Source organism: Eptesicus fuscus, chromosome 5, assembly GCF_027574615.1.
Source record: "Eptesicus fuscus isolate TK198812 chromosome 5, DD_ASM_mEF_20220401, whole genome shotgun sequence".
NCBI lineage: Eukaryota > Metazoa > Chordata > Mammalia > Chiroptera > Vespertilionidae > Eptesicus > Eptesicus fuscus.
This window is the reverse complement of record NC_072477.1, coordinates 16,928,759-16,955,177: the sequence shown is the minus strand read 5'-3', so window position 1 is coordinate 16,955,177 and position 26,419 is coordinate 16,928,759. Positions and strand designations below refer to the sequence as shown.

At 41.6% G+C, this 26,419-nt stretch overlaps 1 protein-coding gene across 2 annotated transcripts in view; it reads left to right on the top strand.

The window, feature by feature from the left end:
* The window catches only part of LOC103292215 (thyrotropin receptor), a 79,813-nt gene extending 63,183 nt beyond the window's left edge, over window positions 1-16,630 (top strand). The window contains exons 5-9 of one of the 2 annotated variants that reach the window (XM_054715849.1): window positions 48-122; window positions 2,041-2,118; window positions 5,958-6,026; window positions 16,329-16,406; window positions 16,561-16,630. In XM_054715849.1, the coding sequence (XP_054571824.1) occupies window positions 48-122; window positions 2,041-2,118; window positions 5,958-6,026; window positions 16,329-16,406; window positions 16,561-16,630 (370 nt within the window). Of the gene's footprint in view, window positions 1-47; window positions 123-2,040; window positions 2,119-5,957; window positions 6,027-16,328; window positions 16,407-16,488; window positions 16,538-16,560 lie in introns of those variants that run through there. The other variant, XM_054715851.1, reaches the window with a different exon arrangement.
* The last annotated feature ends 9,789 nt before the right edge of the window (window positions 16,631-26,419 follow it).

Genomic DNA, 26,419 nt, shown 5'->3' with positions numbered 1-26,419 from the left:
CTTTGCTAATTTCTGGGTGTTTTTTCTTTTTCTTTTTCATTACTTAGTGGCATTTTCAACACTGGACTTAAAATATTCCCTGACCTGACCAAAGTTTATTCCATGGATGTATTCTTTATACTGTAAGTATGCACACATGCAATGTTGGGCAATATTTTATTTGTCCCTTACAAGGAATAGAGGCAACCATTAGTGTTGGTTGAAGCCAAGAAGAGCAATTGTTTCAAGAAAGGAGCAGTGATCAGCTGTGACAGGTGTACTGATAGATGACAGGTGGCAAGAACTGAGGAATGGCCATTGGGTTTAATAATGTAGGGCATTGGTGATCCTGATCTGGACAGCTCCAGTGATGGAGAAGTGGTTAGAGTGAGCAAGAAGAAGGATTAGAAAGAGTGATTATAACAAACTCTTTTGAGAAGTTTTACTGTTAAAATAGAGCAGAAAATGTTTCAGTAGTTGGTGGATATTGGGAGAAAAGGTTTGTTGTGGTTCTCTTTTAATGGGAGAGATTATGGCATATTTGTTTGCTGGTAGCAACGATTAAATAGGAGAAAATTTCGATGATGATGATGATGACACTTCATTTTTCATCTAGTTTTTTAATACTTTTAAACACTTCCTAATTCATTATCAAGGTTGTTCCTCTCCACCATTTTATCCTATCTAATAATAGACAAATATGCAAATTGATCGCACCTTCGCCATGCCCACCAACCAATTAGGATGGATATGCAAATTACTCCAACAAAGATGGTGGCTAATTTGCATATCAAGACATCATAGAAAGAAGCCAAGAGCTGCAGAAGGGAGCAAAGCTGCAGAGAAGCAAGCAAGCCGGGGGGGGGGAGGAGAAGGGAGGAGCGGAGGTGGGGCTGGGGGAGAAGGAAGTTGAGCAGGCGGGGCCGGGGGAGAAGGGGCGGGGCTGGGGGAGAAGGGAGGAGCAGAGGCGGGGCTGGGGGAGAAGGGAAAAGCAGGCGGGCTGGCAGAGAAGGTGGGCCGGGGGAGAAGGAAGGAGCGGAGGCGGGGCCAGGGGAGAAGGAAGGAGAGTGGGCTGGCGGAGAAGTTAGAAAAGCAAGGGGGCTGGCGGAGAACGCGGGGTGGAGGACAAGGAAGGAGAGCAGGCAAGGCGGGGTAGAGTGCAGCAGGAAACCCTATTGCAGGATTTTTCCTGCAATGGGAACGCTAGTTAAGTCATAAAAGGAAGTTATGATGATCCTACTCTACAAATGAGGAAACTGAGGAATAGAAAACCTAAGTGATTTTGTCTGAGCAAGTCCCAAGGAGTAGTCACTAGAGATGCTTAAACTGTTTTCTGTGACTTCTTGTTGGCCATGTGCTCTTGACTAAAACCTGTTACACACAGTCAAGTTGTACAGAAGTGAAAGGACATATGCAGAGAGTTACAGGTTGAGTTTGCACCACAATCAGCAAAACGTGGAGTGAAGGGATCCAAACTGTTAGGATTTTGCTAGAAAAAAAAAATGACTACACTCCTTTACAGCAGAAGAGCTCAGTTCAAAATACAGGCAGTCTTCCAGCCACAAGTTTGGCATAGAAATGCTCTCCTGGAGCAACTGCCTGGCAGTGTTTTCCAAGTGGAGAACACTTTAGAAATATTCATGAAATGAAATCCATTGATTCCATTCCTCCAACTCTTTTTAGGTGTTCCATATACTTAGAACACTCCACTTGCTATGGAAAAAGTATTTGTCATAGACACAAGAAGTCTCTGAGACCCACTAGCTCCCCTGGCAGATTAGGATTAAGTCAGGGGCCTCAGCCAAATCCAAAGCTCACTCACTGACTATACATTTGGGGCTCTAAGTGCATGTCCATCTAGGATAGCTTTCATCACCTCGCTTAACCTAAGAGCCACCAGTGAGCGACTAAGTCAATGAAACTTAAAAAGAAACTAGGTTAAACTAAACTGTGTCAGGCTGTTTATTTAAATGCAGATGTGCAGCAAGAGCCCAGCTCCAAATAAAATAAAATAAAATAAAAGCATTGTCTTCACCAAGTGTTTTTGTCCCTCTCTTGCAGGGAAATTACAGACAACCCCTACATGACTTCCATCCCTGCCAATGCTTTCCAGGGACTGTGCAATGAAACCTTGACGCTGTGAGTAGTGTTATAATTTCTCCATTCTACAAATGCCAACAACTGAATTTTGATATGAAAATTGTCAGAGTTTCACAGCCCATCTAAGAACCATACTACCTTATAGTAAGTGCTCTATGATCTACCAAGGGTTTCACATAAATAAGTAAGAGTATGGCCCTGTGGTATGGGACTCTATAGATGACAAAATAGTCTAGGTGACAAGACAACAGTATTCCCTTATAGAAATAGCCTGCATACTTTATCTATAAAGGGCCATTTATGTTTTACAAATCACATGGCCTTAGTAGCAACTGCTAACCTCTGCCATTTTAGGGCCCACTATACACACTAACGAGCATGGCTATGTTCCAATAAAGTTTTATTTAAAGAATAGGCAGTGGGCCAGATTTGGCCTGGAGGCCTTATAATATTTTGTATTCAAGTATCTTCAAGTGTATCATTCTCACATCTTCATAAAAGAACTCTAGTTCACACAAAAAAATTAACTATGAATGCTTTCTCAACCTCTGCCCAGTGTCCCTGTGCATGGCAGTCTTCACCTAGGACACTTTAGTTGTGTAATTAAACTCATGGTGTAATTATCTAAAACAAGCAAAGATTACCTCTTAGTTCTACACATGGGATAAATCCAGCTCTTCAGGGTACTACTTTTAACATTGCCATCTCCTAAGTGTTTCTCAATGGGTTAAATATATAGCTATTTCGTCAGCCCAGCAAACTTTGGATTGGGTGTCCTATCTAATAATAGACAAATATGTAAATTGACCATACCTCCAACACACCCACACGCCACACCCACCATCCAATCAGAGTGAGTATGCAAATTAACCCAAACCAAGATGGCTACAGCCACAGAGAGCAAGGTTTCCTAGGTAACAGAGGAAGCCAAGCTTTCTGCCAGCCCTTGCAGGCCTAAGCCTCCACTCAAGCTACAAAGTTTCAATTATAGAAGGTAAACAAATTCAAACAAATGGCGGCAGAATGGAGCTTGAGAGAGTAGGCCAGGGTTGCCGCCAGCAACAGGGGAAGCAAAGCTTTCCCACACCCTGGCCGGGCCCACCGCTTAAGGCAACAAAGTTTCAATTATAACCCCAACACAAATGGCTTCGGGCCTCGGAGGGAGCCCCAGGCTTGGCTCTGCTCCAGGCTACAAAGTTTCAATTGTAGAAGGAAAATAAATTCCAGATACCAGGGCCTCTGCTTGCATTGCCAGGGGGCGTGGCCCGCCTGCAAACCACCACAGGCCCCTCGCTCAGGCCACCCCACACCCCAAGGGAACCCCCACCTGATCCGGGACGCCCTTCAGGGCAAACCAGCTGGCTCCCACCCCTGTACCAGGCCTCTATCCTATCTAATAAAAGAGTAATATGCAGATTGATCATCACTGCAACACACAATATAGCTGCCCCCATGTGGACACAAGATGGCCACCACAAGATGGCCAGCAGGAGAGGGAAGTTGGGAGGCACCCGGCCTTCAAGGGAGGGCAGTTGAGAAGGACCAGGCCTGCAAGGGAGGGCAGTTGGAGGTGATCAACCCTGCAGGAGAGGGCAGTTAGGGGTGACCAGGCCGGCAGAGGAGGGAAGTTGGAGGCAAACAGGCTAGCAGCAGAGTGGTTAGGGGGTGATCAGGCTGGCAGGCAGAGTGGTTAGGGGCAATCAGGAAGGCAGGCAGGCAAGCAGTTGGGAGCCAGCAGTTCTGGATTGTGAGAGGGATGTCCGACTGCCTGTTTAGGCCCGATCCCAGGGATTGGGCCTAAACGGGCAGTTGGACATCCCTTGAGGGGTCCCAGATTGGAGAGGGTACAGGCTGGGCTGAGGGACAACCCCCCTCCGTGCACGAATTTTCATGCACCAGGCCTCTAGTTATTATCATATTTTTACAGATAAGGAAAGTGAGGATAATAGAGGTTTTGAAATTCTCAGGATCACATCCTATGATGGGTCAGAGCCAGGTATAATTCCAAATTTGGAGTCTCTATTTATGCTTCTTAATGTGTTACCACAGTGTACAGATAGTGGACAACAGTAGTGATCAAAGTGCCCCCTCAACTGCCACTAGCTGTGCCTGATTATGGTCATGGCTGCCTTCTCTTTCTCAAGTCAATATCCCCAATAATGCCCATGCATCCCATTATAGACCAGAGTTCCTGCAGCTGGGGCTCCTCCTGCACAAAGCGTTGTGTTTTGGGTGAGTGGGAAGAATGGCTTTTGAGATTAAGAATCCTGAGTCCCAACAGCTCTGCAGCAATGTAGTTTCAGCAAGTCACCTCCATGTTTCATTAGCTAGGAAATAGCAGTTCAGTCAAGCCCCTGGAATCATTATATACATTAACTAGCGTTCCCGTTGCAGGAAAAATCCTGCAATAGGATTTCCTGCTGCACTCTACCCCGCCTCCGCTCCGCCCTTGCCGCCGGCCCCGCCTTCTCCTCCAGCCCGCCCGCGTTTCCCTTCGCCCACGGCCCTGACTTCGCTCCTCCCTTCTCCTCCCCCTGCCCTCCTGGCTTGCTTGCTTCTTCGAAGCTTTACTCCCTTTTGCAGCTCTTGGCTTCTTTCGACACTGTCTTGATATGCAAATTAGCCGCCATCTTTGTTGGGGGTAATTTGCATATTTGTCCTGATTGGTCGGTGGGCGTGGCTTTGGTTGGTGGGCGTGGCTTAGGTGTAGCAAAGGTGAGGTCAATTTGCATATTTGTCTATTATTAGATTAGATTGGTTGAAGAAACATAGCAACAGCCCTAACCAATTTGGCTCAGTGGATAGAGCGTCGGCCTGCGGACTGAAGAGTCCCGGGTTTGATTCTGGGCAAGGGCATGTACCTTGATTGCGGGCACTTCCCCAGTAGGAGGTGTGCAGGAGACAGCTGAACGATGTTTCTCTCTCATCGATGTTTCTAACTGTATCTCTCTCCCTTCCTCTCTGTAAAAAAAAAATCAATAAAATATATATAAAAAAAGAAAAAAGAAAGAAACATAGCAACAAATTAAAACATGAAAATTTCCACAAAAGGGCAGGGCCTATCTACTTCCTTAAATTTGTCTTTGAAGTTCAATTTAGTTCAGCCCACAGCAAGTAAGCATTTAATCTATGATAAGCCCAGAGAATAAAAATATAGATAAAATACAAATGTGAAATAGCATTTTAAACAGAAAAATAAAGCTTATGCATTCAAATGAACAATGTCTTTAAAAGTCTTTATTTTAAAAAACTGCAATCATTCATCCATTTTTTAAAAATTTTTTAAATTGATTTTTAGAGAGAGAGGAAGGGTGAGGGATATAGAGACAGAAACATTGATGAAAAACAGCCGTAGCAGGGTGAGGTCCATAACCTGCACAGCCAAACATCCTGCATGCCCTTTTCTGGGAATTGAGCCCACAACCCGGGCATGTGCCCTGACCAGAAATTGAACCAGTGACCTCTTGGTTCATAGATCGATGCTCATCCACTGAGCCATACAAGCTGGGCCATTCCTCCATTATTGACTCTGGGTTAACTATTAACTGAAACCTTTGTTTTTTAAAATATATGTACAACTTTTTAAAAAAAAAAGTCTTAAATGATGGCAGATCTTTGTTCCTCAAAGTGAACCTGCTTCTGAGAAACAGTGTCAAGTTACTAGAAGCAAAGTCTGGAGAATGGGAATTCAAACTGAGAAATATTATTCTATGTCCCCAACAAGACATACTGTAGAGTTTTCTTCTGGGCTCAGATGCGGGACCCAAGAACCTTCATGCACATTTCTGATACTGAATGAAATATTGAAGCCCAACCTCAAAAAATGGCCAGCATCACCTCCTATAGGTCACTGATTTCTCCTTGCTCTGTTGTTTCAGGAAACTATACAACAATGGCTTTACTTCAATCCAAGGACATGCTTTCAATGGGACAAAGCTGGATGCTGTGTAAGTCAAGGGTAGCTATGGAAACCTCTACCGTCCCCCATCCTCCCACCCCCAAAAAGGACCAACCAATGGGTTAGAATTCTTCTAGAGATAGTTTCTGCCAGCGCATTCCTTAACTGCAGAGCTAGTGTGACCAAGACTTGGTGACTTGGCAAGAGCCAGCTTCAGTGGACACTTACATGGACTCCAATTCTAAATCCCAAAGCTCTTACCCGCAATAAAATGGAGCACCATGGAGTCATCTTCAGATATCTTGTAGGAGTGTGTGTGTGTGTGTGTGTGTGTGTGTGTGTGTGTGTGTGTGTGTGTCTCAATGTTCATCTACTATGTGCAAGAAGTAAAGGAGTATCTTTAAGTCCAAAGCTGTTCAGAGCGTAAGATTTTTCTTTTAGATTCTTTTTTCTGACATGTTTTTGGAGGAAGTATCAGTTTATATTTGATTCGCTCAGAAAGAGCTGAAAAGACACATCCAACTTTTGCCTTCTCCCTAAATAATACCTAGAACAGTCTGTTGGCAAAAAGATAGATATTGACATGAGTTTTTGTTTGTTGTGCTTTTCTGTAGGGTCTTTATGGCCCCCGGGATCTATGCTAGAGCATATTTTGTGTCTAAGAGCTTACAGACTGGTTTGGCCATACTTCTGTGTGCTTTAACCTGATATTTAACAAATGAAAAATAGCTTTAGTAGTGTCTGCTTCCCACAGTACAAGTAGACGAGTTCATTTGTAGGGCCCTCCTACTACAAAACAACTATATCATAAATTTTTAAAAACTTACAAATATTTTATTTCAGACCTTCAAGACAGGCAAATAAAACAACCTAACAAATCAGGACCTGCCGCCAAAGTGGTCAGTGTTCACAAACGTGCCATTCCTTAGGTGTAGCTGCGAACATCAGTACTGCCAGAATAATCCTTGCAAAATCCGAAGGCTTATGATTCTAGATCTATTGGGTGGCAGAGGGCTTCTCAAGTTTTAATGAATGTGTAAACCAAATGGATTCTGATACAGGAGGTCTGGGGTGAGCATTTCTAACAAGCTCCCAGGCAATGCTAGTGCTTCTCACCCACTGAGCACACTTAACGTAGCAGGGTGAGGTCCATAACCTGCACAGCCATACGCAGGGGCCCTCATTGCAAACAAACAAATAAAACGCACATGCCGTGGTGTTGCTCTGGTCTGGGGGTTCAGTGGTGGGTTCTGGTATAATGCCATTTTCAAGGACAAATGCCCCTAAGTTTTTAAGTCCTATGCCTTTGCATGGCTTTCTCAGTTATGTTGGAAGTGGGGTGTCATCTTTGCCAGGCTTTGGGGTTTCCTAGAGTCTTTATCAAATGAAGAGTTAGAGTACATTTTTCTAGATTGTCTGGTTATGGGCTCATTTAGGTTGATTTTAGTCAATTTTAAAAATAAATATATGTGAAGTCTAAAGAGACTCAGTAGAGTACTATGAATGCTTATATATCAAAATTTGTAGTATTGGAGAGACTCTGCTTCCAACTTAACTTTATGATACATATCTCACACAATCCTTCATTTTTAACGTATTTATTGAGCACCTACAATGAGCCAGGTGCTGTGTTATTCATTGGTGAGTCAAAGATGAACAAGCTCTCTGATCACACTGAACTTACATTCTGGTGGGGTCAACTTGAAGGGAGAAATATCAAGGGTCAAAGCACATTAAGGAGAAATGTACCCAGATCCAGATATGCATTTCAGATGGAAAATATCTGAAAACTGAATGTACAATAGCATTGCCTTCTTGCTTGGAGGTATAAGTATGACTTCCCCTAGATTTACTACATTTTTAAAATTATTAGCATTTGATTTTTATGTTACATGATCTAACCAGATATTTTCCTCTTTGATTCAACTATTCCTGACCCTAAGAGAAATGATCATCCCAGAAGTAGGGTACTGGGACTTCTTAAAATAATTAAGACAGTTTGTAAATACTTAGGGTATAAAGATTCAGAAGACTGTCACACTGTTGTGGACATTGGGGACATCAAGAGATTATCATTAAGGCAACAGAGAACCTCATTAGCAAGAGAAGGGGCAGGAACAGTGAAGAAACCTTCAAACAGAGCTGAAAATATGGCTTTTGAATTCAGTGTGTTCAGGTGACTCTTGTCTGAACCAAAACTGACTTTCCAGAATGATGGACGAGAAAAAGAACCAGAAACCAACCATGGATATAACATAATTCATTTCTAAAACTTTTGCTTCTACAGCAAAAAAAAAATTTTAAGCCCAAGATTAGGATCTATGCTTTAAATTATTTGATTCTTTATTTTCCACATTTAGTCATTGGAAGGAATCACCCTCCATCATATTCAGTTACCATTTTTTAAGGATAGACATTTGGTGCATAAAATTCAGACTTTAAAGTCTACAGAGCAATGATTTTCAATACTGGCTGCCAATTTGAATCACCTGAAGAGATTTGGAAACACTTGTGCCTAGATTTTACCACCAGACATTCTGATTTCATTAGTCCAGGTGTAGGCAGCGTGTAGGGATTTAAAAACTCCCCCAGTGTGATCAATGGAAAGCAAACACCAAAAACTGCTAATGTGGAAACCTATATCAACTTCTTGCCCAATCATCACATTTTACATATGAAGCCCAAAGTGAACACGTGGCTTTTTTAAAATATGTTTTTTTGTTTGTGTGTGTGTGTGTGTGTGTGTGTGTGTGTGTGTGTGTGTTTAACCTGGTTTTTTAAATTTTAAAGAACTGTCTAGATGCCAAGCCAAAGGCAAAACCTGGATCCCCTGGTTCAAGACTCTTCCCTGTGTCCTGCTATAATTCATCATTGCTGACTTGCCAACCACCACCAAGGCCTGTTCCCCCAACTCCACCTTGACCACTTGTTTCTTAGCCCAGGAGAATGTTTATACTTCTCAACTCAGCCTGAAATATGAAAGCTAAAATATTGCAATTGGGAAGAAGAGTGGACTTATGTGAGAGAAAAGGAGGACACTTAAGACAAGACACAACCAGAAGTTTCAGAAAACAGTCATTAGTCAGTAAAGACCTGACTTTCAGCAAGCTTCCAAATAAGGTCCTTCAACCTTGAATGAAAGGTTGGCATGACAAACAGTTATTAAATTAAAAGAACTGGGGTTGAAGTTGGGCCACGTATATTGACCATTTTCTTAAAAATATCTTATACCTATTCATAATTGGCCTTAGGTCATGATTAGAGAACTGCACAAAGACTTTAAGAGATTTCCAAAATTGTATCTTCTATAATTAGGACACTCTACTGGGCTAAGTGGGTCTCAGTGTATGGCTTTGGCCATAAAATCAGCTACAGAATATCAAAGGAGTTTAGAGACATTTTCTATTGAAAAGAGAAAAATTTACAAAGAAACAATAATCTCTGTCCCCAATTCTCTTCTTTTGTTGGTAAGAGAAGAAATGGGGTAGGAGGGAGTGTCCCCAAACTGTGTTCACTGAACTTTCTTTCCATTGTAAATTTATTAGTGTTTCTTTTTAAAAGCTATTCATGACCACCGTGACTGGGTGGCTAAGTTAAAGAATCGTCTCATACACCAAAAAGTTGTGGGTTCGATTCCTGGTCAGGGCACATACCTAGGTTGTGGGTTATTTTCCCAGTTAGTATGAGTATAGGAGGCAACTGATCAATGTTTCTCTCTCTCTCTCTCTCTCTGTTTCTCTCTCTCTCTCTCTCTGTTTCTCTCTCTCTCTCTCTCTCTCTCTCTCTCTCTCTCTCTCTCTCTCTCTCCCTCCCTCCCTCCCTCCCTCCCCCTTCCTTTCTCTAAAAAAGTCAATAAACATACTGTTGGGTGAGGACTAAAAATAAATAAGCAAATAAAAAATAAATGATTTTCAATACTGGCTGGCTATTCATGACCGTACAAAGTTAAAGTATCTAGATGGACTAGCTTGTCCTTTTAATAAAGCATACTGAATTACTCGTATTCAAGATGGGGATACTGCATGTAGAATTTCCTAGGAAACTCTTGAAGCTCTGGTCTTTTGGGGTAATGTTACTCAAGAATATTCTTTTAATATACCACCTTGTTGTAAGGCAGGTAAACTTATCAAGGTTGATTATAGAGGTGGCCTGTGTAGAATCTGAGAGCTCATGAGAGTTTCAGATCATCTGGTGGTCTTCTGAAATTAAACCTATGAAGAAATTATGTAGGGAGACTCAACATTCCCACCAGCTTTCTCCTCAGACCATCTCATGAGCTCTTGGAGAGGCCTAGCTGATTGCGGAGCGTTGTTCTATTGGAGATGATGGATTTTAATTCATTGGTGCCCTGAATTACAATCTGTTCTAGCCATTGTAACCATCTCTTGAAACACAGAAAGCAGTGCACCATCTCACCATACTTTTTTGGCATTTTCATGTGAAATGTTAAAGTTATTTGGAGGGCCAGAGAGCAAATATTTCAGGCTTTCTGAGCTATAGGATCTCAGTTGCAGCTGCTCACCTCTGCCATTTGTAGTATGAGAGCAGCCATAGACAATACATAAAACTGGGTGTGGCTGTGTTCCAATAAAACTTTATGTACAAAAACAGTCAGCAAGCAGGATTTGACTGGATGGGCATAGTTTGTTAACCTCTGGTCTAGGTAAAGATATTCGGTGAGAATGGCCATTGTGTGATGAAATATACTGTCTATTTCTCCCAATTCCTGATAAAGGTTAATGGACAAGCATGGGATAAAGATAAGAAGTATATGGATAAAAATATTTTGGGGTTTGAACGTTCAGATCAAATCATAATAAGAAAACAAAGATCTTTTTTTCCCCCAATCAGTATTTTGAATCCAAACTTGAAACTCTCCTCCTGTTATAAAACAATGTTCCATCTCTTCATCATTCTACCCTAAGTTTCTGATTCCTAGTTGATAGAAATTTATTTTTTCCTTAGCTTTAGCCCTTCAATAAAGGCATCATGTAAATCCAAGACAAAATCAAGATGATCATGACAAGGAGGACCTGGGACTAGAGATAGATAAGTGTTAACCTGTAGAAGGAGGTCAAGTTTCCATAGCAATAATGAACTAGTATTCCCTTTGTGATTTTAACACAGGACTGATGCCTCTGTTATCAATGCTAATTGTGATTTCAAACTCATCTACACACATCAATATCCCATGATTATCCTAGTGTTCAAAGCTCACACATAGCATGCTAACAGTTGGGTAAATTCTCCAAAATGTGTTCAAATATCTCTAGGTTCGAATTTAAACAATATGTCATCCAAAGAACATTTATTCCCCATCATCTGCTTCATGCCAATTTACTGAAATTAGCAGCTTTGGCTTCATTGTGACCCATTTTTGTTAGTAAAACTGAAGAACACGACTGCAGCCAAGTTGGACAAATTCCACATTGAGAATGAGCGCTGGTGCCTCTGCAACAGTTGGGTAATTAGTTAAAAGTTCAGGGAAATCGTGGCAGACGTGGAAGAGCACGTGGTCCTGTGATTTCACATGGAACCAAGCACTCTGTCATCACTCAGATGTGAAATTAATAACGAAAAAGAGCATCTTCTATTCCACAGAAGTTGAACTGCAAGTAAAGCCACATGTTCATTCTTTGGAACCTCCTTTCCATCCTCTGTTTCCACCCAATCTGGTGTGGGAATGTGCTGCTTATCTCAAAATGTCTAATTCTCTGCATTGTATTTTCTATTGTCAAACTCCAGTAAGTAGCTACTATCTGACAGTAGACATTTGGGTGTCGGGGAGGGGACTACCGTTTTGACGTGCTAAGAATGAAACACTAATCATTATGAACAGGGAAGTCAACACAATTCATGTACTAATTAGCATCGCATATTAGCTGATTAAAAGCAAAACACTGCAGCTTGGAGCACTGAGGAAAAGATGACGATAGAGAAGATTATAGGATTAAGCAAGCCATTATTTCTCAGTAAGTGTTTGAACAGCTTGTGGGAGATGCTCCAAGGCTGGCTTTCTCTTCCTATTGAAACCCTGTGTATTTTCTCACCTGTGACTGTTTACAGACAAGTATCCTGATTTCTGCTACCAAAGGATTTCCACAGAGCAATGAGGGCTGGGCAAAGGTTCCCTTTAATTCCAAATGACAAATACTATGGCTGGGAACTACGGTTCCCCACAGAAGTGTTCCCATGAGGCTCTCACAACACAAACAGGTGCCAGCCCAAGTGTCCCCTACCGGAATTATGGAGACACAGGCTAAAATTCCATCTTGCAGCTGAATGTGTCCCAGAGAGCAATGCTCAGCAGCAACCACATCTTCCCTTGCCACAGTGTCATACTTCTCCCTCTGACACACTTCCTCATCTAAACATAATACAGAGGGTGCCTCTAGCTAGGAATTTCCCAGCAACTGGACTTTCTTGATTCATCCACCATGTTTTCACTGGATGGCTGGTGTGTCCCAAGAGTGAGGCCATAACATTGTATCCATAGTACATACTGAGTTCTTCAACTCCGCTCCCCAACTAGACCGACATTCCCAGGAAATATTATGTGATAAATGGGGCCAATGAAAGCACTTCTTCCTGGCTATTAAAGCTTATCTAGATGTTCCCCCATCCAGTCCTTTAGATTCAGATGGGAGGTATATCAACCATCTGAACCCAAGGTTAAAAGCTAAATAAGGCAGCCCTCCACATGCTAAAGGCAGGGGGACAGTTTCATTTCTAAGCACCCAATTGTTTCTAAGAGGTAAAGCGCCCAAACAATCATGTTGGTTTTAGAGAACATAGCCTCCCCCAAGACTCAGTTCATCTCCGTTCAAGTTGGCTGCACCTTCCCTCCATCCTCCTTCTCCCCTCCTGGACTCTGGCTGGCTTTCCCAGTTTGAAATCTCCTGCAGCATTTCTGGTAATCTACAACGCTTATCAACCAGCCTCCTTGGGGGCATATTGAATATCAGACAAAAACACTGCAGAATTGGACAAGCAATTATTTAGTTCTACAGTGATTCCTAATGATGAGAGCAAGCCGATTTTCCCTCGCGGCACTTGGGGATGATGAGGAAAAACTGAGATGAGCTCACCAGTCATTACTTGACTTTCAGCGGTCTGGGGACAGAATGTGCTCTGCGAGCTGCGTGGTCCAAAGAATACAAAAAGAGACACAAGCCAGCGTGGCCCTTGTGCTGAGCTTAATTGGCCTTTTACGAAATCATGCTATTCAAGATCTTCTCTCCAGTTGTTTTCTCCAAGCTGGCTCTTTGCCTGCTCTATCACTGAGCAAAGGAACTCCGTGGACACATGAGTTGAAGAAGTCAGACAATAATTAGAGGAAGCCTGTTACAGAGAACCTTAGGTGATAGCCGTTCATCCAGAAAGCACATATTGGCTGCTGTAGCATCTTAATTGGGCCCTGTATATGTATGAGACGAGCTGAGCCTTCCATTTCAGATTTAACAATGCCCGGGAAGCTTGGCGTCCAGCCACTGCCTGAAGAGGCCATGTCTGAGCCACATCCCTATGGCATTTGTAAACCATCTGCCTTGTCACAGCCATCAAAGAAGGTCAATTGGCCACCACGCCATATGCTGAGTCTTCTAATCTTTCATTTTCCATTCTTTATCACTTAAGGCAATCATATTGTGTCACACTAAGAGTTTAGCAACACCTACCTCACTATTTTGGAGGACAGATGCAATGATTTTTTTTCATTTACATATTCATTCAACAAATAATTACAGAGGCATTGAATGTGGTACCAATGACGCAGCAATAAATAAGACAAAGAGCTTGTATTCTGGTTGGGGAGACAGATGATGAGCAAATAGTGTGATGAAATTTCATTTTGAAAGAGTTGTATTAATACAAGATAAGACTCATCATGAACTTGACATCTCAAGTTTATAGTCAACAGACCTGGTTGCAGAGAATAATCCAAGGAAAGTGTTCATATAGATTCTGCAAATGATACTTTGTTTTCTCTACTGGATTAATGATTTTGATTCTTGGATTTGCTGTGGCAGATTTCTTCCTTGGGTCATAAAATATTTCCCTTTGCAATGACTATGATGGCTACTGCCACTGTTTTTCTTATCATTTTTATTGTGGTAAATGTTGTTGTATGCTGAGAGCCAGAGGAATTCACTGCTCCCCAAATAGAAGAATCATGCACATGGAAGTGCAGAATCGAGCACATTGAAATTTAGGCATTAGCAATGAAGAAACCTATAATCTTAACTGGAACCTGGATATCTCTAGGCCTTTGGACCTTTTAAAGTTTCTTGAGCATTTTGCTTGCAAAATAAACACTGGTTTTTAAAAGTTAAAAAAAAAAAAAAAGGAGTGTGATGAGAAAACCTGCCAGCAGCAACTTTAGGAAGTTTACAACATCAGTTTGAGACCTCGTGGTTATTGGGTTAATCCCTCATCCTGCCCAAGAAAGGGAGACTTCTTTGGGGTTGGTAAAACTCTCCTTCCTCCAACGGCTCTAGTTGGGACCCATCTCTGGCTCTGGCTGCCATCTCTCATTCAAAATAAGTTCCATCCCTGACAGAAGCCTGGAGTTGCTGGACCAGGAGAGGCTGCGGGCAGGAACCCCATGGACACGCTGCTTCTGCCTTTGCCTTCTGAACAGCAACCAAGGCTGCCTCCCCTCAAGTCAGCCACCAATGGAGCCACCCTCCTTCTCCTCACCCCTGATTCAGAGAAACAGAGGAACAGCCAATTAACCAAGAAGGTTTCTCTGTGAGGGCTCTGAAAAAGGAATCCTTCTGACCATGAATCCTCATATCACACTATTATTATTAGCCATCATCCTTGAGAATTTTCCACCATGAAGAGCAAACACCACAAACAGAATGAAAGAAGCATTATCTGTATCTAAGCATACCTCCTAAGGGTCTGCACTGTACTAATTTTGCACCAACAGGGGCTCACTCACTAACTCTTCAATTGATTAGGCTATGGGGTAAGTTATTCTAACCAGGCATAAACTTAGATCACTTCATAACAAGGATATATATGTGCTTTGTTTCTTTTTAGACCATTTTATTCTCTAAAAAGGCTAGCGGGGAAAGCCAGTTTTAAAATGCTTGGAAGCTTTTATCCATTTGGAAGTAACTTTATGTGTCAGACTCACTTTGTGACTTGAATATATTTTCAAAAATATTTTAACATCAAATGCCCCATGTGTTTCAAACTGGAAAGCTCAATGTTCCTATCAAACCCTTCCACAAAAGATATACTCTGTAATCTCATGTGCATAAGCTAACTCCCCAAATTAGGATTGTTAAAGAAAATACAGGTTACTCAATTAAATTTGAATTTCAGATAAACAAATCTTAACTTTTAGTATAAGACTGTTTCAAAAATTGCACGGGGGATGCTTCTACTAAAAAAGTATTCATTGTTTATCTGGTCTGTGTTTTTATTTGCTAAATCTGGAAACCCTATCCCAAAGAAAAGGTCTTAATCCCTCACAGTCCGAATCACCACTCACCACATTCACCACCTTCATTCCATTCCTGATTGAAGCCCAGTCTTCAAAAGTAAATAGGAAGCCAGGTCGTGTGGCTCAGTAGCTGAGTGTCAACCTGTGAACCTGGAGGTCATGGTTCAATTCCTGGTCAGGGCACATGCCTGGGTTTCGGGCTCCATCCCCAGTAGGGGGCATGCAAGAGGCAGCCGATCAATGATTCTCTCTCATCATTGATATTTCTATCTCTCTCTCCCTCTCCCTTCCTCTCTAAAAGAAATAAAAATATATTAAGTAAATGAGAAAAAATAGTAAATCACTTCATATTGAAAAATCCAGTTGCCACTGGCTGGGAAAACAGGCAATTAGGTAACTTGTGTAAAATCTACATATGCATACTAAACAATAAACATGCTCACTTTCAAAAACTTGTGCCATAATTAATGTGTATAAATCTTGCACAATTGAAACCTATAAAAAATTTTTTGGAGTGCTTAAGCCATAGAAGGTAATTCTTAAATTTCCAAATTCTTTTTTTTCCCCCCTAAACATTCTTTTATTGATTTCAGAGATGAAGGGAGAGGGAGAGAGAGATAGAAACATCAACAATGAGAGAGATTCATTAATCGGCTGCCTCCTGCACCCCCACCCCCACCCCCACTGGGGATGGAGCCCACAACTCAGGCATGTGCCCTTGACTGGAATCAAACTCAGAACCCTTCAGTCTGCAGGCTGACGTTTTATCCACCGAGCCAAACCAGCTAGGGCAATTTCCGAATTCTTAATAGCTACGGGACCATGTTCACATTTTATTTTGATATTTCGATTAATCTGCTTAATCTCACCTAATCTATTTTCTCTCTCTCCCTCTAGTTACCTGAACAAGAATAAATATCTGTCAGTTATTGACAAAGATGCATTTGGAGGAGCATACAGTGGACCAACCCTGCTGTGAGTAAGACGAACAAAAGAATATATCCGTCTATTTTTTCTTTTCTTTTTCTGGACGAGAGGTAGGCATTAGGAGGAGCAGCTGTTTGTGGGTAGGGAATGTTGTTGACTTGGACAAAGACTTCTGCTAGTACTTTTCTGCCCAGCTGTATAGGCTACTGTTTGGAAGAAAGCCCTTGTTCTTTGAGACTCAAAAGGCCCCACACTCCACTGTGCCATCCTGATGCCTGATCAGGCAGCCACTTTGGTGTGGCTATGCCTGGGAGGCCCTCTCATGGGGAAAAAAAAACAGACATTTTTGAACAGCTGCTGTTTTCAAAATTCTGAGACATGAGGTCTGCAAATAGGTGGCAAGGACTCTAGTTTGCACAAAAACTTAGGTGCACAATGCCTGCCACAAAGAAGAAAGAGTATAGGTGATAGCTGTATTTATATCTGGAAGAACTTATTGTTGGGGAAGATGGGATGTGAACGTCATAGAGAAACATCAGGGAAAAAGTACCTATTTGTGAATTTCCTCTGATGTACACCTCCATGTCCAACATTGATCAAGTTCTGTCAATTCCATCTCCCTCTGGCCTCTCCATCAGTGCTGTCTTTTCACCCCCCCCCCCCCTTGGTTTGGCCTTAGTTTAGAAACTCACTGAGTATCTAGTCAAGTCCCTGCCAATGGAGCACAGCACCTCAGGAGAAGCACCAGTCATTCAGTAGAGATCAAAGGAAATAGAGGCTCTATGTATATTTATGCTTTTAAAAAATAAGAACAAATTAAGTGTTACTAATATTTTATATACAGACTAGTGACCCGGTGCACAAAATCTGTGCTCGAGGGCAGGGGTGGGGGTTGGGGGGGGGCGGCATCCCTCAGCCCAGCCTGCGCCCTCTCGCAATCCAGGACCCCTCAGGGGATGTCGGGCCTAAACCAGTAGTTGGACATCCCTCTCGCAATCCAGGATGCTGCATGCACCAGTGACCATACTTTTCATAGAGGTGAAAGGCATCTTGCTGTTGTATGGGCATCTACTTTTTTTTGCCCTAATTATAAAAAGTAGTACATTACATGATCCTTCTGAGGCAGTAGTACCATTTTCCCCATCTTTTTTTTTTATATATATATTTTATTGATTTTATTGACTTTTTTTTTTTACAGAGATGAAAGGAGAGGGACAGAGAGCTAGAAACATCGACCAGCTGTCTCTTGCACACCCCCTACCGGGGATGTGCCCGCAACCAATGTACATGCCCTTGACCGGAATCGAACCTGGGACCTTTCAGTCCACAGACTGACGCTCTATCCACTGAGCCAAACCAGTTTCGGCCCATTTTCCCCATCTTATTGGTGAAAAAACTGAAGCAGAGAGAAGTTAAGTAATTGGCTTTGTCACACAGTTATAAGTGTCAGAATCAGGGCTGACCACAAAATGTGCAAGGCAGAGTTCATGCATGTCATCATTGCATCATCCTGTTTTTTACAATGTTAGAGTAGCCTCACCAAGGTTTTAATTTTTAAATCTAAGAGACTGTTCCCAATATATAGGGTAGGGTCCCTAGGCCTGGCTGGCGATCAGGGCCATCTGTGGGGTGACCGGCAGGCGGGGCAATTTGGGGGGCCCCCACTGGCACCCACCTGCTGGCTGGCCCCACCCTTCCCACCACCCCCCCCGCCACCACCACCGGTCACCTCCCTCTCGGGGGGCAGTGCATGTCATAGTCACCTGTCATTCCACTGGTTGTTCCTCCATTCGGTCGATTTGCATATTAGGGTTTTATTATATAGGATGACCACTATCCCTCAAGTGTCAGGTAGGGCAGTGATTCTCAACCTTTCTAATGCCACAACCCTTTAATACAGTTCCTCATGTTGTGGTGACCCCCAACCATAAAATTATTTTCATTGCTACTTCATAACTGTAATTTTGCTACTGTTAATAAATCGTAATATAAATATCTGTGTTTTCCGATGGTCTTAGGCGACCTTGCTAGCAGTTCTCAACCATCGGAAAACACAGGTATTTATATTACGATTTATTAACAGTAGCAAAATTACAGTTATGAAGTAGCAACGAAAGTAATTTTATGGTTAGGGGTCACCACAACATGAGGAACTGTATTAAAGGGTCACGGCATTAGAAAGGTTGAGAACCACTGAGGTAGGGAATGGATGCATCCAAGAAAACAGTGAGTGATCCACAGTGTCAAAGACTTATCCTCACTCTCACTTTTAATAATTCTACTTCACTTTTAGATTAAATGCACCTACTTACTTGGATTTATGGCCTTTTTCTCTTAATGCATAGGTTCAATGAAAGAGGGCAGAGTGACCCTGAAAATCTGTATTACGTGGAGATTCATTGTAAATTCATGACAAATACTTTAAAAAGTTTATGCATTCTTCTTTTTACAAAAAGACAAGTGAAAAAATATGTGTTGACCTTTTCTGTGATTTTTTTTAATCTGAGAGCTATATATTTTTTAATCTTCACCGGAAAATATGTTTTTATTCATTTTTAGAGAGAGAGGGAGAGAGAGAAAGTGACTCAAACCCACATCCTAGGTATATGCCCTGACTGGGAATCTAACCTGCAGACTCCTTTGGTGTACAGGATGACACTCCAACCAACTGAGCCACCTGGCTAGAGCCTAAATATATTTTTGAAAGATATCTTTAACTACTCCTTTAAGATAAAGGTGATATTTCACCAATGAATGAGAAAGGTTGTTGCTTTTCTAAAGAAATTTGTGATTTGGAAAGAGCCTTTAGAATAGGTATTTGAAAACATTTCCACATTATGTGATTTTCCTGGTGAAAATGGTGAATGTCACTTATAAAAATTCTGTTTTGTTAAAATCAGACATTAAAGTTTAACCTGCATTTAAATCTTCCCATGAAAACGAAGTTGCTCAAACTGAACAGTGAAGTAGTTGACTTGCATTCCAGTACAAGCTTCTGACCTTATCAAAGACTCATAGAAACAGCCAAAGGGCACCACACCTTCAGCAGTGCTGGTCTAGCTGACAAGAGCCTCCAAATCGCCCCTGGCCTTCCCTCTTGGTTCCACCAAGAAGGAGAAAAGCGAGGAATTCAGAAGCAGCGATCAACACAGGAGAGAAACAAATGTAATTCCCAGGATGACCAAAAAGGCAGAGCCTGGGAATCTTGAGACGAAGGTGTCCATATCAGAGCTAGAGGATGGAGGACACCAAAACAAAGTTCTAAAAATAAAAAGGGGTTGATAGATTATCTGACAAGACTGACCGTATGAAAACCTGGTTTGAGAGGTGTTTTACACAACTTTAGAGCACGTGGCAAGACTAAGCAAGAGGTCCACTCAAACCAAGATACGTTAATAAAAAAAGAGAGACATCTCATGAAGAATCAAAAGAGTTACATAAAAAGGAAATTAAATTATAATATGCAGAGTTGTAAAATACTGAATATGGGTTTATCCAAATATGTCCTCAGACTATTTCAGGAGAGTAGAGGGGGTGACAGGTAGGTGTATGTGTAGGGTGAGGAAAGCTAAATCCTCATCTTCATGGTAGCGAGTCAGTGGGTGAATCAAAAGCCAATACATGGAGAAATATTTCCAATTATGGAAAAAATATCATAAGTTAAGAGTGGTTGCTTCTTCAAAAAGCAGAATGCAGGGAGAGGCGACACAGAGGTTTGTCGTGGGGGTTATCAAATTTCTAGTGTAATTTGCTTTTTAAAAAATAGGTCCAGTCCTGGCTGGGTGGCTCAGTTGTTTGGAGCATCACCCTGGACACCAAAAGGTTGCAGGTTCAATTCCCAATCAGGGCACATACGTAGGTTGCGGGTTCGATTCTTGCACATACAGGAGGCAACAAATTAATGTTTATCTATCTATCTATCCATCTATCTGTTTACTTATTTATCTCTCCCTTCTTCTCTCCTTACAAATCAATAAACATATCTTCAGGTGAGAATAAAAATAAAAAGTGGGCCCATGAATAATTTTAATAAAAATAAAAATTAAATTGAGAAAAAAGAAAAAGGCACCAGTATAGGAAGAGAGGACAATGGGGGTGGCAGCATCTGAGAGGCCAGTAGAAGGAAAGGTAGAAATGAACTGCCCAGTCTCATTCTTCAAATTCCAAGCACAGTTTTCTTAAAATTCATTTAACTAAGTATGCACTAAAGTAACATCACTTTAATTCTTGTGTTGAACTTTTGTCAAAATCTTCGTTACTTTATTTTCCACATACTTCCTCCTCAAGACTAGACTTTAAGATCCTAAAGAAAATGGATTCTTATATACTTTTTGTAATCCCCTACTTCAAAAGAGAAGAAAGCAAGTACTCAATAAATATTTGACAAATTGAAACTGAAAATCAAATAACCATGATTAAGTTGGGATTTGATGTAAAAGCCAAACTTGGAAAAGCTTAAATTTCATCTAGAAAGAGAACTGAATGGCATAGGTATTTCTGCCTCCTAAAGGTAATTATGACAGAATACAGTCATCTCTAAAGTTGGCAAAAACAAACTTGCCCACTTAGTTTACCACCTTTTACCAAAGTTAAATTATAAAAGAATCTAATTTTAAATAGATGCCACAGCTAAAGTAAGATCTATTCTCCAATCTTCGGTATTTTTTTTTTTAAAAGCCTTCTTTATTTAATAACATTCTTACTTATTGATTTTTGATCAAGATTTGCAATCTCATTTTCTATTTTTATACTTTCTATTTTTTACTATCTTCTTTTCTTTTAATCTTATTTTGAAAGCACTCTTGGTGTTTATTTTCCCAAAGGATTATAAACCCTGAAATGCAATGCCTTCTATAATAACCAGGGTTCGCTAAGGTCTAAATTACATAACCCACACTAATAAGATTAACTTACTGTTAAAAATTACTATATTATTACAGTCCCCCTTACTATTATAAGTATCTCCTAAGAAGGGAAAATCTACACTAATAAAAGAGAAACATGCAAATTGACTGTACCTCCGCTAAACCCACAAGCCACGCTCACCAGCCAATCAGGAGTGAGTATGCAAATTAACCCAACCAAGATGGCTGTGGCCATGGAGCACGCAGGAGGCTTGGGTTTGCCCAGTGATGGAGGAAGCCAAGCTTCCCGCCTGTCCTGGCTGGCCCTGGCCTCTGCTCAAGGCTACAAAGTTTCAATTATAGAAGATAAGTAAATCCCAGATACCAGGCCTCTGCTTGGGTCGCCAGGGTGTGTGGCCAGCATGCAAACCATCACAGGCCCCTTGCCCAGGCCGCCCCACACCCCAAGGGAACCCCCAACCTGATCCGAGATACCCTTCAGTGCAAACCAGCCGACCCCCACCCATGCACCAGGCCTCTATCCTAATCTAATAAAAGAGTAATATGCAAATTGACCATCACTCCAACACACAAGATGGCTGCCCCCATGTGGACACAACATGGCTGCCTCAAGATGGCCAGCAGGGGAGGGAAGTTGGGAGAGACCAGGCCGGCAGAGGAGGGAAGTTGGGGGCGACTGGGCCTGCAGGGAAGGGCAGTTGGGGGGGAGCCAGGCCTGCAGGGGAGGGCAGTTAGGGGTGACCAGGCCTGTAGGGGAGGGCAGTTAGGGGCAATCAGGCTGGCAGGGGAGCAGTTAGGCATCAATCAGGCTGGCAGGCGAGTGGTTAGGGGGTGACCAGGCTGGCAGGCAGAAGCAGTTAGGGGCAATCAGGCAGGCAGGCAGGTGAGCAGTTGGGAGCCAGCAGTCCTAGATTGTGAGAGGGATGTCCGAGATTGGAGAGGGTGCAGGCTGGGCTGAGGGACACACACCCCCATGCACAAATTTCATGCACCGGGCCTCTAATCTCATATAATATCCTTGAGTTTGCATTACATGTATCAATAAAAAATAAACTTCAAAATTAACCATTGTTCTTTGCGCTGATCAAACTAATCATTTGAAAAATCTAAGGGTCATGGCTCTGCCACCTTGGTGTACAGAAAAAATAATCCTTTTTATGTTTTTCTTTCTGACTCAATGATCATCACAAGATCATACTGTTAGATGGCTGAAGAAGTGTAGCAGGGTTCTTTTGGGCATTCCTAAAGTGTACAGGAGTGTTGAATACATGACTTTCTAGGTTGCTCATTTTTTATTGAGGTATAATTTATATACAATAACATGCACATTTCTCAAGTGTAAAATTTAATGAGTTTTAGCAAAACTATGCCACTCTATCCCAGTAAAGGCTTAAAACATTTTCTTCACCCCGAAAGTTCCCTCATGCCCCACCATCCTATAGACACCTACCTACATAGCTTATTTTTCTAGTGTAAAAATATACAAATAAAATTGTTAGGTCACAGGATACATGTATATTTAACTTTATAGGAAATACTGCAAAACTTGCCCAGAATGGTTGTCCCATTTTCTGTTCTCATCAGTGAGGTTTAAGAGTTGCAGGTTGGCAAACCCATTGCATTACCAATCTTTTTTATTCTAGCCATTTAATGGGTATAAAGTGGTATCTCATTGTGGTTATACTTTGTGTTCCCTGGTTATTAATGATGTTGAGCATTTCCTGTACTTATTAGCCATGTGTATATTTTCTTTTGCAAATGTCTGTTCAAATATTTTAACCATTTTAAAAATTGTGTTGTTTTGTCTTTTTATTATTGTTATCCTGGGTAAAATTTTTGGCCTAAATAAAATCAGTTTTAGTCATAACAACTAGCTCTCCCCCATCCTCTCTCCCTTTTCTCTTCCCTTTCTAAGAAGAAATGGCTAATCTGAAACAAACCCGTGCAAGGTGTGCATTTACTTACTTTTTCTACAGGCATTTTATTGAGCACCTACTGAATGCCAGGAAAGTTAGAAGGATAAGACACAACCTCTGCTTTTAAATAGATTACAATCAAATTTGGGAGAAATGGAAATAAGTAACTGCACTGTGAATTTAATATAAAAAGAGCCATAAGAGACATTAGAGAATCAAGATTATCATTTCTGGTTAGGGTAACCAGCAAAGGCCTCATTTAGGGAGGTGATATTTGAGATGGTCTTCAGATGAGGGGTAGAATAACAACAGAGATAGAATTATAAGAGAAAGAAAAAGAGATAAGTCTAAGGAAAACATAGGATGTGTTCAAAGAACCAAGAGAGAGAGAGAGAGAGAGAGAGAGAGAGAGAGAGAGAGAGAGAGAGAAACTGGCAGTTCCAAAATAGTCACAAGGATAAACAGCATAGGGAATATAGTCAATAATATTGTAATAACTACATATGATGTCAGGTGGATATTAGACTTATCAGGAGAATCACTTCATAACTTATATTAAGGTCTAACCACTAGGCTGTACACCTGAAATGAATATAATATAAACTGTAATTGGGAAAAAGAGAAGAAAAAAGAAAAGGAAAACATAATTTGGGCTGAAGAATAGTGTCTCAAAGTACGTTGTGCTGAAATCATATTGTGAGGAATATGACCTGGCTCAGCAGGTGGGCTGACCCACTGAAGGGATACCATGGATATATTAGTTACGGTTGCATAACCTGTTACAGTTTGTGGCTCTCTTCAACTCACCTCCATGCCTTCTTGCCCTCGCCTCTGCCCTCAGCCCTGACTCTATTAGTCCTGGATACCTCTGTCCCAGCCACTGCCTCAGGACTGCTCTGGGCCTCCCGGCTATTTGGCAGGCATTGGACCTCCCTCAGGGGACAGGGAATCAAAATCGAGCCTGAAGACCTAATACCTGAAGTTCCTTGTCTTCCTTTCTGTTTGCTGAGCAGAGCCATCAGAGCAGCTCTCTTAGAAGGAAGGGAACCTCCTAGGGGTGGGAACCAGAGGAGGTTTGTCTGCAAGGCTGCTCTGCTCATGGACTGTGAAATGAATGAGAGATAAACAGACTTTGGCAGTTCCCCTTTGGGCACCAGCCAGACTATGCCAAGGGGCTGAGTTGCCGAGGAGGCAACCGAAGCAGGTTGTCCTTCCTTGGTCACACGTCTTCAGAGGCCCAACAAAGGAGAGGGCCTGAGACCATTTTGTGGAGTCTATGAGAGCTTCGAGGGAGGTCACAGAAGAATTTGAAGAGAAAGAACAGACAATTACCTTTCCAGAATTGTCTGCATTCTGGCTTCTTGCTGGGAACCAGAGGATGGTCAGTCTAGCCCTAGAAATCTTCAGACCAGAGAAGTTGTGTCGACAACTCAAGTTAATTGATCAGCAACATCTTTTACTTCCATAGCCACCAATATGAGAAAAACAGGAAGGTTACTTTTTATAACTACTGAGAAATTTGCATAGCATTTCCCAACGAGGGGGCTGGCTCTTGGTGGGAGAGATAATGGAGCTATTGCAAAGATCCTCAAAGTCATACAAACCTTTGCAAGTCTTCAATTAACTAAAAGTACAACTAGTATCATCCTCAAAAGTATTTTACTTTCAAAAATAGAAGTTCTGCAGAACACTGGCCTTCTTTTCATCTCTATCTCCATTCACTTCCTTGGTGATCTCATCCAGTCCTTTGACTGCCTAATGCCTGTGCTACCCAAATAGAAATCTCCAATTCCGACAGCTCTCCCAAATTCCAGACTTTTCAGTACACTGCCTACTTGACAATGCCATTTGGATGTCTCATAGACATCTCAAATCTGATCCGTCTGAAACTGAATCCCTGATCATTCCTTCCAAACCCGCCTTGCCTGCAGCCTTCCCCATCTCAGGAAATGACAACTCCACCCTTTTAGTTGCAGACCTGAAATCCTGGAGTCATTCTTAATTTTTCTCTTTCTTTCATAACCTATATCTAAGCCATTAGAAAATCCCATTGGCTCTATCTTTTAAAGCTATACAAACGCCAACCATTTCCAGCATCTCCACTGCTATCACTCTTGTCCAAGGCATCATCCTCTCTATTGTTGGTATCCTTGTTTCCACTCTTTGTTCTCTTTGGTTTACTTTCAAAGCAATAACCAGATAGATCCTTTTAAAATTAGTTTGTACCATTCCTTTGAAGGCTTATGATCTCACTCTGATGAAAAGACAAAGTACTTTTGATGACCTACAAGACACACATGATATGGCCCCCCATTACCTCTCCAACTTCTTCTCACACATTTCCTAAACTCCTCAAACCCCCTCCCCCAATACCACTGTCTCAGCTCCAGCCACCCTGGCCTCCTTGCATGCTCAAACACACCAAGGTGCATTCTCACCTCAGGGCCTTTGCACTGGCTGGTGCCTCTGCTTGCAATGCTCTTCCCCAGGTATCAGCATGGCTCTCTTGCTCACCTCCTTCAGACCTCTGCTTAACTGTCTCCTCAGTGAGGCCTTCCTTGACAGCCTCCATCCTCTCTAATTATGACCACACTTCTGCGCTCTTCCTTTCTTCTTCTCTATAATTCTTTTCCCCATGATACTAATAGTTATCAGCTAACATTCTGCAAGTTTTACTTTTTTTTTTTTAATTCTCTCTCCTCTATAGAATGTAAGCATGAGAAGAATAGGAATATCTGCATTTTAGTTTACTGCTATAGCCCAAGAATCTAGAATTATACCTAAGACATAGAAAGCAATGAATACTTATTGAATGAATGCATATTGTGTCTTTAAATTCTTTTAAACAAATAACTAGATAAGCTCACTGCCCTGAACTTACAGGTCTTACACCCTTAAGTTATTTTTAATTTAGTATTAATAAGTTATTAAACTGCCTTTTAAGCAGTAAATTAATCTTCTTTCTGCTCTTAGATGCATTTCATCTTCCAATTTACAGATGTGGCTACACGTTTATAATGATCAGCTTCTACACAGTGACCTTTAGAAAACCCACATTCATTACAAGCAAGCGTAACAGACGCTTACATTGCGGCAGAAACACTGGCAAGCCAACTGGTGCTTATTTCACTTGCAATTAACTTCATCAAAGGTTAATGTTAAATAATGATGACAAAAAATGGGGAAAATGGACATTGTTCTATTGTTTGGACATGCTACTGTACATAATTGCTTCTGAGGAGCAACTTGTTCTTCCTGTGACATCAAATATCAGTTGACT